Genomic DNA, 12719 nt, shown 5'->3' on the forward strand with positions numbered 1-12719 from the left:
TGTTGAAAACACTATATCAAGGCAATCATAGCCTGAGGACTGTAAAGGCATAAATTCTTACAGTCCTTGAGGATACTGAATGTTGATCCCACATCCTCTGGGCATAGAAGGGTCTACAGATGAGCAGTGGACAGCAGATGAAAAGAGTAGAAACCACAAGTAAAAGAAGATACTGGAGTTTGTTTAAAATAAATGTGAATTCAATACATGGTTTAGTCATATTTTGGTTGATTAACCTTAGATTGATGGTCACAAGATAGAACTATGTAAAAGACTAAATATTTGATCATTATCTATTTGCTTCTCTGATTTGTGAAAAACACAGTGGAAAATAATAGCCCAGACTATTCAAAAGTATTCACAAAGTATATTAACTTTATTATGACACATGAACTAAGAAAAAAGTGAATGTGTTTCTTTTCCCCGTGGCTAATGATATTAAATGTTTTAATTATTCTGTGAAACTGACAGACATAGGCTGGAGACCGCACTCAAGATGAACCATTCAAAGTCAAGTATTTTAGCGTAACTGAAAAGCAATTCTTTGCCAGCACCAACATCCAGAAAGCCATGGCTATTTCAGGCAGGGAGGTGTAGAGTATTCCCACACAGCGTATAACAAAATACCAAGTGCAAGTACACAAAATAAAGTAGGGTATCTATATAAAGCTAGCAGTACATATGAAAAATCTACTCTCGAGACAGACAAATTAGGCAGCATTATATGCTTTATGGAAGATTTCATCCTTGCCTTTTCACTTAAATAACAAACTTATTGAGAAATTTGGCATGTGAGTTGATTTGCACAGTGGATTTTGGGAATGTAAACATTGTGAAAAGTAAAATTCTCATTTGTACCTTCTATTGGTTCCATAGAGAGCCTTTGGGAGCTTTACAGTCAACAGCAGCCTCTGGCGCTGGTTTGAATTTACAGCTCCACCATTTACTGGCTGTGTTATCTTGGGTCAGTTACTTTTTTGTGTTTTAGTTTCCTCATCTATAAAATGGGGATGGTAGTAGAACTTACTTCATAGGGTTGTTGTAGGGATTCAATGAATCAATAGTTGTAAAACAGAGAGAGAATGCCTAGCCTGTGGTAAATGCTATGTAATTTTTAACAAATAAATATATTGAAGAAGAGGTATAAACTTTCAGCTAGGCATACATTCTGATTCTTCAATCTTTGCACAGGGATTGGTAAGTGTCTTACCTGTGTTGCCTCAGGATTTGTACATACCTTGACTATAGCACAAATCAGGCTCTGCTATGAGTAGTGAAATCCAGATCAGTTTATCCTGCCATGCGTGAGCTTCTCAAACAAATATATTCAAGGTCATTGAATATATTATCTTTGTAACCCTGACATTAGCATAGTTTCTGTTTCATAGAGCTTTATTGGTACATGATTTTTAAATAAATCAGTGAATAATAGATGTGCATATTTTTCTGTTTTGTGTCTGTGATGGTATAAATGTATTTTTTCATAGAGCATTAATTATTTTTCCATAATCTTTGTTTCAGATTTTCTCCTTTATGTGGTCTTATGCTTGTTCAAAGATAGAATAAATGTCTTGTTCTTGTTGGTTTTGCTGTCATTTTAAGTAATTTTTAATGTCAATTCAAAAAAGAAAGAAAACTGGTTTTGAGAATACACATCTAAACCTCTGTGTTGGCTGAAGATTTGTTACATATTCACCTGCTATGCCTACTTAGACCAATGCCAGGAGTTTGGAGTTGTACAAAACAATAGGGAGACTTGTGTTTGCGCTCTCTCTCTCTCTCTCTCTCTCTCTCTCAGTGTGTGTGTGTATGCAAGTGGCAAGGGACAGTGTTTTATGAGAACATTCTTTTGTTAGATGGAAAAAGTAGGAATAATCACACTCAATGAGTTGACTGGTAAACCTATACTCAGGAGATACTACTGGGCTGGCCTTTAGTCAAGGAAAAAATTTGTCTTTGGTTTAACTTTCTGTTTTTAATACTGTATGATCCTTGCCATTTTCAAAATTCACATGGGTTCTATTGAAAATCACCTGAACTGAGAGAGATTTTGTTTTGTAAAAGAGCTCTAATAAAATGAATAAAATCATTGTCTAGTTACCTGTAAGAATAAAGTTGATTTTGTAAAATAAAACTTGGTATTATATATAGTATTTTGCTTTTAAAATATAACTATAAATTATTTCGGCTTTTAAAGAACAGTAAATGTGGGAACAGATGACAAATATACTCCAAAGGGAATAAGAAAAATCTTTCTTATATTTCGTACACCTATAACACTCACAAAAAGATACATAAAATACTAAAAAAAAAAATGATGAAAACACCGGGTGACTGAACACTCCTAATGAGTGTTATTTTAGTTTGAAATACAAACACTGACATTTAAGAGTTGAGATTGTGATCAAATACAACAAATGTATAACATAAATATTAGACAACATGGTAGAATAAAAACTTACATACCCCAGGTAACACTTGTAATGCATTATTATCCATCCATAACTCCCTCAAATTTTGTATTTGATCCAGAACTTCAGGCTGGGAGAGAGGTAGGAGGAAGGAGAGAGGAAAAGAAAATTAAATTAGTTTTTACTTATCACAAATATAAGATGTAATTTCTTGGATCTTGAGCTTTTACTTGAGAATCTAGTGTTAATCATCTAAGAAATTCCACCTTTAATTGACCTCTAGCCAAACTGGTATTCCCTGACATAGCCAATTCGGAATTGATCTGGAATCGGTTAGAACAATAATAATAAAATTGAAGATCTATTACTCACATACATTCTGCCTGAATACCTTATAATTATTCTTTGGAGCATTGATTATACCCTATTTGATAAGCATCTATCTTTGTCACTAGAGTATAAACTTTTGAAGACCTGGGGAATGTTTGTTTTGTAATCACTATATCCTCATATCCCTGTTGCTTACCATGGGCACATAGTAGCTTCTTACTGTGTGTCTATTAGTACCTCACATACAAACATCCATGCACACACAGGAGTTACAGAACTGTGATGAGATAATATTGGGCTGGTGCAAATGTAATTGCAGTTTTGCCATTACTTTCAATGACAAAAAAACTGCAATTATGTTTGTACCAACCTAATACTATGAGTAAGATGAGTAAGACCCAGTGACTTTTAAAAAATCAGTCCCCAAGCTACCACCTGAAGACCCATGGACTTTTAATCCTTTCATTTTGTCAATGAATAATTATTTGTTGAATAGTCGGGGATACCTACTACATGTAATGCACAATGCAGAATGCACGGTCATATAAACCCCAGTACTTGCCTTGAAATAGCTGATGATTTAGATCTAGATCTAGGGGAGAGAAATATTTATAAATAACTAAAACACAAGGCAGCATATAGGAAAATACTTTAGAATATGTTTTTTAAAAAGTTCAGAGAAGGGACAGAGAGAATATGATCAAAGTGTAACATGTAGTATATAAAGAAACACTTTTTTTTCTCTAACTAGATGCTGTCTCTAAATTCTAACTCCAGGCAGCAGACTGTATAGAGAGAATAGAGGTTGCTATTGCTGCCAACATCATAACCTTCCTTCTGGTAGCCTAATTTCTCTCCAGAAATTATTCCCTTCCCTATTCTTAGGCCTTGTGCTTCCTTTGAAGCTCATTCCTTTTTTGTTTGTTTGTTTGTTTACCACTTCGGGAGATGATTAAGGCCTCAGCTAACTACTGCACTGTATCTACCTGGCCACAAAGATTGGTCCAGGGATGGGAACATGGCCCATTCAGAACACAAACAAAGCAATGAATCTTTGTGACTTCTGGGGAAAACATTTTTGCTTTTCTCTGCTGGATATGAAACTGAAAGGGTGCGGCTCTGTGAACTTCACGCATGACAAAAAGAGAGCCTGTATGAGGATGGAGCATTTCTACAGAAAGTAGAGCTAAAGGATAGATCCTGGTAAGATTATATAAGCCTGGAAGGCAGATTTTCTGTTTTTTTGTTTTTTTTTTTCTAACTGAAAGAATTATTACTGAAACAACAAAATATAAATCTGTTCAATGAAATTTGGAACCTAATTAGGTTCCAAATACAAAAGCAGTGCATTTTGTAGAATACTTGTAGAAAAGAATGGAATTATATCAAAGTTACCATGAGAATATTAGTAATTGTAGGTCAGTGGAGGTTATCTATACATCCTTAACAAATTAGGAGGGCTTAAGACTTCCAGATCTACTTTGGAGATAGCTCTGATTCCTTTAGCCTGTGCTTGCAATAGAACATGGTACGATTCTTGGGAGAAGTTTCCTTAATAACAAGGTTTGAAATTTAGAGACATGGCATTCTGCTGCGAAATCAAAGGCATCCATGAGGTAGTACGGAGGATGTGTGTGTGTGTGTGAGCATGTAGAAAAATACTTCTACTCTCACTTAGATCACAGGGAATAGGCAATGAACTGCTCTGCCTATATGTCAGGCTGGGCAAGGATGGAAAATATAAGTCATGTGCAGGGAGCACACTCTGATATTCAGAGGTTTTGAGGCAGAGGGCCGGCTAGCAACAGGCAGGTGAGTTGGAAAATATCAGTTATGTGTGGCTCCCCTCCCCTCCCCTCTCTTCCCCTTTTTTTTCCCTCCCCTCCCCTTCCTTCCCCTCCTCTCCTCTCTAATAGAGTCTCACTCTGTCACCCAGGCTGAACTGCAATGGTGTGATCTCAGCTCACTGCAACCTCCACCTCCTGGGTTCAAGTGATTCTCCTGCCTCAGCCTCCCGAGTAGCTGGGACTACAGGCACAGGCCACCACGCCTGGCTAATTTTTGTATTTTTAGTAGAGACGGGGTTTTACCATGTTGGCCAGGCTGTTCTCAAACTCTTGACTTCAGGTGATCCACCTGCCTCAGCCTCCCAGTTTTTTTTTTTTTTTTTTTTTTTTTACCTGTGCATTATACACATGTAAGGAGAAGAAAAAGAGCTGCCCACTGGGCAAGGTTCAATAAAAGCTCATATGTATACAGTAAGACAGAGACTGATGTATAAACTTGTAACAGTAAACATTATTATTATTCAGGGTGGATTAGATTATGCTGTTTTAACAAATTAACACTGAAATCTCAGTGATTTAACACAAAAGGCTTACTTTCCACTATCCCTACTACTGTATGTTCAGCATGCATTTCTGCCCCATGATGTTGTGACACCATCTCAAGATTGTCAGGAGAGCCAAAGAAAGGGAATAGAGAGTGTGGAAAAATCACCACTGCTCTTAAAGATATTGGGCTGCAAGTGACATGCAGCATTTAGGCTAATAGCTCATTGTCTAGAACTACTTATGTGGCCTCACCCTAAGTGCAAGGTAGGCTGGGAAATATAGAGGGAGGATGTGGATTATTTGGCAAATAGTATTGTCTCTGCCACACAGTGACACTGTATGAAAAAAAGAATAAGAAGAACGGATACACAGCACTTCTATAATTTACTCATCCCTTCATTAAGTAAGATCTAATTAAACATTTTCTAAGTGCTAGGCATTACACTAGTCACAGTACATGGTATAGTCTCTGCCCTCAAGAAACTCAAAGCTTGTATTTTTTTTTAAAGGAGATAGACTTTGTTGCATAAGTGAAGGAGCATAATTAAAATATTTTTAATGGAAAGTGATTTTGGCAGATTGGTGTTCTGTATATATACTCTATCCTTTTTGAAAAAAGAAAACAAAACAGGAAACTTAACAGGGCTGGTAATGAAAGAAGTAATGAGGAATAAAAGCAGCTGCTTCAGGAAACATTTAAAAGATAAAAATGGTAGGACTTGGTGACAGGATATGGGGGCGAGGGAGTGAGTCATGCACAAACATGTCTTCCAGTTTCCCAGCATGTGGTGATGTCACCAATGGAGATGCAGAGTATTGGGGTGGAAACAGATAAATGGGAGAGACTGAAATCAGTTTTGATCATAATTAACTTCAGGTTCCTAGAGGACATAGGTGGAGATTACCAGGAATCAGCTGGCTATCAAAAACTGAAGCTTAGAGAATAGGTTTCAGCTGGAGATACAACTTAGCAGTATCACGGAAGTAGAGACTCACGTGAATGAGCTCTCCATGGGGAATGTGAGAGGAACTAGAGTGCAGTTGACTGAGGACAGTACCTTAAGGGACACTAACACTTGAGGGCTGAAAACAGAGCAACAAGAAGGAATGGTGTCCAGAAGTGTAAGGGTGACTAGAGTCCAATGAATAGAGTTGTGTTAGGAAAAAGGAAGTGAACAAGAGCATCCTACTCAGGAAAGGTGTCCAGTGAAATAAGAGATCGAGGATATCCACTCCATTTTAAAAACAGTAGGTCACTAGTAACCTCGGTGATAGACATTGTGATGGTTAATAGTGTGAACTTGACTGTATTAAAAGATGCAAAGTGTTGATGTTGGAGGTGTCTGTGAGGGTGTTGCCAAAGGAGATTAATATTTGAGTCAGTGGGCTGGAGAGGGCAGACCCACCCTTAATCTGGGTGGGCACCATCTAATTAGCTGCCAGCGAATATAAAGCAGGCAGAAAAACATGAAAAGGGTAGACTGGCTTAGCCTCCCAGCCTACATCTTTTTCCCACGCTGGATGCTTCCTGCCCTTGAACATTGGACTCCAAGTTCTTCAGCTTTGAGACTTGAACTGGCTTCCTTGTGCCTCAGCTTGCAGAGAGCCTATTTTGGGGCCTTGTGATTGTGTGAGTTAATACTACTTAATAAACTCCCCTTTATATATCTATCTATCCTACTAATTCTGTCCCTCTAGAGAACCCTGACTAATATAGACATTTCAGGTGATAACTATCTTACAGTGGGTGGAAGATAAATAAGAAGAAAATAGATACAATACAGGTAGAAATTCTTTATAAAGCCTGAACGAAAGGAGAGGAGAAAAGTTAAGGGGCTATGAAAAAACTGAGGGGTCAAGGGAAAGGAAAGCTGACATGAAGACACTGGCAAAGAGGAGCAGGTTAAAGATAGATAAGATGGTACCAAAAAAAAAAAAAAAAAAAAAAATGGAGTAAATTCCAAGAGGGGCCAATGAAGAGAGATTGACAGCACAAGGGGAGGGGCTGACACTGAATCAAAGTGAGGCACCTCATTCGTTCAGACTGGAGGGAAGACTGCAGGGATGGTATGGGTGTAAGTTGGCATGGTGGAAGGAGGGCTGGTAGTTGAGGGAGGCATTTCTGAAAATCTCAAATTTTCTTGATGAAGTAGGAAATGAGGTAATCTGTTAACATAAGGGAACAAGAATTTTGTATACATCAGCAGTTGGGGAGAATGGTCCATACTGAAGAAGTTTGAGAGGAATCACTGAGAGCAATCAAAAGATTGTATCAAATCAATGATAACAATTATAACTTTTTTTCTGGGCCAGGAAGGGAATTGACAGTCTAGGAGAAAATAGAAGAAACAAAAGACTTCAGGTTTCCACAGGTCAGAGAGGAGCGTAGCAGGAGTGAGGGGACAGACCAAAGTGGAAGAAGGAAAAATTAGAATTTATGGTAGAATTTAGGGATTTGAGATTTCTAAAGTCCTTCTGGAAAATGGCAAAATTCAAACTTTAACTCTGGGGAGAGTTGGCTAAGGTACAAAGTATAAAATCTTGGTGCATAGGTTGGGGAGGACGCTGCGGGAACATAAGGCCTTTCATGATTTCCAAGGATTTGGGCAACCTGTGATGCGCTGCATAAATTACTCTCTTGGCTGTGTCAGGCAAGGTGGCAGAGAAAGATGATCAATCATACCTCTGAAATTTCTCTAATTCTGGGTTCTACTGGGGAATTTAGTCATCTATGGCTACTTGGAAAGAGATCACTGATTCTAATCTATATTTCTACTTTATTTTAAAGGATCTCATTTAATCTATTTAAGAACATAATAAGGTGATAATAATTCCACTTTATGGATATAGAATCTGATAACAATTTCCTGGGGAAAATGAGAATAATTTGATGAAGGTTGCATAACTGCAGATGATATAGTTGCTCAGGTCTTCTGGCTACAAAGATGACATCATCTTAGAGCTTAAAATTGAAATTCCAAAATAATGAAGAGAGTTGGTGATCACAAATACCCAATAAAGAAAGTAAAGCATATGCTGGATTTCTAAAAAAAGATATTTTTATTACTGGATGTTATAATAAAATGTACTACAGAGGAAACTTCAATAACCTCCTAATAGCACAGATAAAGCATAGCAGATCCATATGTAGCCTTTCTGGAAAGAAGAAAAAATCACAACATAAAATGATACAATAGCATTTCATAATCAATAGATGATTTTAAAGTGGATCTTGGAACTTAACTAAATGGCTTACATCCAACCAACACATTGATCACATTTTTCTATGCTACTTAATTTAATCACAAAGTCAATTGTTTCCATTAAAAATGAGTGAATTAACTCCAGAATAACTTGGAATATTCAATGCTGGTATAAGATGAGCACTCTCATAAATGGGTTTTGAGATTATAAACTGTAGTTTTTTTGGAAAATTTTCAAATATGAATCTCACACCTCAAAACTTTCATATCTACTTGTAAGCAACTATCCTACCTAAATAATCTAAAATATAGAAAATCAATATAAAATATTAATTACAGAATAATTAATATTAAAAATTTGGTCACAACCTGAATAAACAACAGTATAAGGTAAATTATGAAGAAGTAATATGTTGGTAAAATGAACAGCAATGAAAATGAATTATCTATATTTTTATGTATGAAATATGATGAATAGATCTTGCAAACAACATTGTGTGAGTAAGCAAGTACAGAAAATTTATACAGCACAAATCAATTTACACAATTGCTATATACTGAAGAATACACATACACACATTTTAAAATAGAAATATGGAATATATGTACGCCAAATTCAAAGAAGTAATTTCCTTGGTGAAGGAGGGCTTGGAATAGGACTCGGAGGGGGAACATAGAAGATGTCTGCTTTACAACTGCAGTGTTTTGTTTCTCTTTAAAACAGAGAACAAAATCAAACACAAAATGGCTGGGCACCGAGGTTCATGCCTGTAATCCAAACACTTTGGGAGGCCGAGGCAGGTGGATCACCTGAGGTCAGAAGTTTGAGAGCAACCTGGCCAACATGGCGAAACCCTGTCTCTGCTAAAAATATAAAAATTAGCCAGGTGTGGTGTTACATGCCTGTAATCTCAGCTACTGGGGAGGCTGAGGCAGCAGGATCGCTTGAACCCATGAGGCAGTGAGCCAAGATGGTGCCACTGCACTCCAGCCTGGGCGACAGAGTATATCCTTTTCAAGGTGATTTTACCATGATTGATCAAAATGAGCTACGAAAATGGTTACACCAATATTAACACAAAGAAAATAAATATTTTGTATGACTGCAACAAATTCCAATAACTCCTGCCATGTATATGCAATTTTAGGCTGTTCCATTACTTTGCTTTTTATTTTTTTTTTTATTAAAAATTTTTATTTCCATAGGTTATTGGGGAACAGGTAGTGTTTGGTTACATGAGTAAGTTCTTTAGTGGTGATCTGTGAGGTTTTGGTGCACCCATCACCCAAGCAGTATACACTGCACCTAATTTGTGGTCTTTTATCTCTCACCCATTTCCTACCCTTTCCCTGAGTCCCCAAAGTCCATTGTGTTATTCTTATGCCTTTGCATTGTCATAGCTTAGCTCCCACATATGGGTGACAACATATGATGTTTGGTTTTTCCATTCCTGAGTTACTTCGTTTAGAATAATAGTATCCAGTCTCATCCAGGTTGCTGTGAATGCCATTAATTCATTCCTTTTTATGGCTGAGTAGTATTCACAGTTTCCCTATCTACTCATTGATGGGCATGCAGATTGGTTCCACGTTTTTGCAATTGCAAATTGTGCTGCTATAAACATGCATGTGCAAGTATCTTTTTCATATGACTTCTTTTCTTCTGGGTAGATACCCAGTAGTGGGATTGCTGGATCAAATGGCAGTTCTACTTTTAGCTCTAAGGAATCACCACACTGTTTTCCATAGTGGTTGTACTAGTTTACATTCCTACCAGTGGTGTAAAAGCGTTTCCCTTCACTGTATCCAGGCCAACATCTAATAGTTTTTGATTTTTTGATTACGGACATTCTTGCAGGAGTAAGGTGGTATCACATTCTGGTTTTGATTTACATTTCCCTGATCATTAGTGATGTTGAGCATTTTTTTTCATATGTTTGTTGGCCATTTGTATATCTTCTTTTACAATTGTCTATTCATTTGGAAAAAACTGCTTTAAAGTTCATATGGAACCAAAAAAGACCCCGCATTGCCAAGACAATCCTAAACCAAAAGAACAAAGCTGGAGGCATCATGCTACCTGACTTCAAACTATAATACAAGGCTACAGTAACCAAAATAGCATGGTACTGGTACCAAAACAGAGACATAGACCAATGGAACAGAACACAGCCCTCAGAAATAATACCACACGTCTACAGCCATCTGATTTTGACAAACCTGACAAAAACAAGAAATGGGGAAAGGATTCCCTTTTAAATAAATGGTGCTGGGGGCACCCAAGATGGCCGAATAGGAACAGCCCCAGCCTCCAGCTCCCAGCATGAGCGACACAGAAGACGGATGATTTCTGCATTTTCACTGAGGTACCGGGTTCATCTCACTGGGGCATGTCAGACAGTTGGCGCTGGTCTGCGGGTGCAACCCAACCAGCAAGAGCTGAAGCTGGGCGAGGCATCCCCTCACCTGGGAAACACGAGGGGGAAGGGAATTCCTTTTCCTAGCCAAAGGAAATTGAGACACATAACACCTGGAAAATTGGGTAACTCCCACCCTAATACTGCACTTTACCAAGAGTCTTAGCAAATGGCACACCAGGAGATTATATCCCACACCTGGCCCAGAGGGTCCCATGCCCACCAAGCCTCCCTCATTGCTAGCACAACAGTCTGAGATCTAACTGCAAGGCGGCAACGAGGCTGGGGAGGGGCGCCTGCCATTACTGAGGCTTAAGTAGGTAAACAAAGCCGCCAGGAACCTCGAATTGGGTGGAGCCCACCACAGCTCAAGGAGGCCGGCCTGCCTCTGTAGACTCCTCCTGTGGGGACAGGGCATAGCTAAACAAAAAGCAGCAGAAACCTCGGCAGAGGTAAATGCCCCTGTCTGACAGCTTTGAAGAGAGCAGTGGATCTCCCAGCACAGAGGCTGAGATCTGAGAATGGACAGACTGCCTGCTCAGGTGGGTCCGTGACCCCTGAGTAGCCTAACTGGGAGACATCCCCCACTAGGTGCAGACCGACACCTCACACCTCACACAGTGGGGTATACCCCTGAGGCAAAGCTTCCAGAGCAAGAATTAGATAGCAACACTCACTGTTCAGCAATATTTTATCTTCTGCAGCCTCTGCTGCTGATACCCAGGCAAACAGGGTATGGAGTGGACCTCAAGCAAACTCCAACAGACCTACACTGAGGGTCCTGACTGTTAGAAGGAAAACTAACAAACAGAAAGGACACCCACACCAAAACCCCATCAGTACGTCACCATCATCAAAGACCAAAGGCAGATAAAACCACAAAGATGGGGAAAAAGCAGTGCAGAAATACTGGAAATTCAAAAAATCAGAGCACATCTCCCCCTCCAAAGGAATGCAGCTCATTGCCAGCAACAGAACAAAGCTGGATGGAGAATGACTTTGACAAGTTGAGAGAAGAAGCCTTCAGTCGATCAAACTTCTCAGAGCTAAAGGAGGAACTATGTAACCAGTGCAAAGGAACTAAAAACCTTGAAAAAAGAATGGATGTGAAGGAGAAATAAAATCCTTTACAGACAAGCAAATGCTTAGAGATTTTGTCACCACCAGGCCTGCCCTACAAGAGATCCTGAAGGAAGCACTAAACATGACAAAGAACAACAGGTACCAGCCATTGCCAAAACATGTCAAAATGTAAAGTCCATCGATGATAGGAAGAAAGTGCATCAACTAGTTAGCAAAATAACCAGCTAATATCATAATGGCAGGATCAAGTTCACACATAACAATATGAACCTTAAATGTCAATGGACTAAATGGTCCAATTAAAAGACACAGACTGGCAAATTTGATAGAGTCAAAACCCATCAGTTTGCTGTATTCAGGAGACCCATCTTACATGCAGAGACACACATAGGCTCAAAATAAAGGGATGGAGGAAGATCTACCAAGCAAATGGAAAACAATAAAAAGCAGGGGTTGCAATCCTAGTCTCTGACAAAACAGACTATAAACCATCAAAAATCAAAAGAGACAAAGAAGGCCTTTACATAATGATAAAGGGGTCAATTCATCAGGAAGAGTTAACTATACTAAATATATATGCACCCAATACAGGAGCACCCAGATTCAAAAAGCAAGTCCTTAGAGACTTACAAAGAGACTTAGACTCCCATACAATAATAATGGGAGACTTTAACACCCCACTGTCAACATTAGACAGATCAACGACACAGAAAGTTAACAAGGATATCCAGAAATTGAACTCAACTCTGCACCAAGCGGACCTAATAGACATCTATAGAACTCTCCACCCCAAATCAACAGAATATACATTCTTCTCAGCACCACATCGCACTTATTCCAAAATTGACCACATAGTTGGAAGTAAAGCACTCCTCAGCAAATGTAAAAGAACAGAAATTATAACAAACTGTCTCTCAGACCACAGTGCAATCAAACTAGAAC

The 12719-nt window shown here is 38.6% G+C and overlaps 1 protein-coding gene across 1 annotated transcript in view; it reads right to left on the bottom strand.

The window, feature by feature from the left end:
• Positions 1–12719, bottom strand: part of LOC108514057 (leucine-rich repeat-containing protein 7-like) — a 490227-nt gene that overhangs the window by 45255 nt on the left and 432253 nt on the right. The window contains exon 9 of the mRNA XM_017850082.1: positions 2467–2541. Within this exon, the coding sequence (XP_017705571.1) occupies positions 2467–2541 (75 nt within the window). The remainder of the gene's footprint in view (positions 1–2466; positions 2542–12719) is intronic.

Source organism: Rhinopithecus bieti, unplaced genomic scaffold (assembly GCF_001698545.2).
Source record: "Rhinopithecus bieti isolate Rb0 unplaced genomic scaffold, ASM169854v2 scaffold_33245, whole genome shotgun sequence".
Classification (NCBI taxonomy): domain Eukaryota; kingdom Metazoa; phylum Chordata; class Mammalia; order Primates; family Cercopithecidae; genus Rhinopithecus; species Rhinopithecus bieti.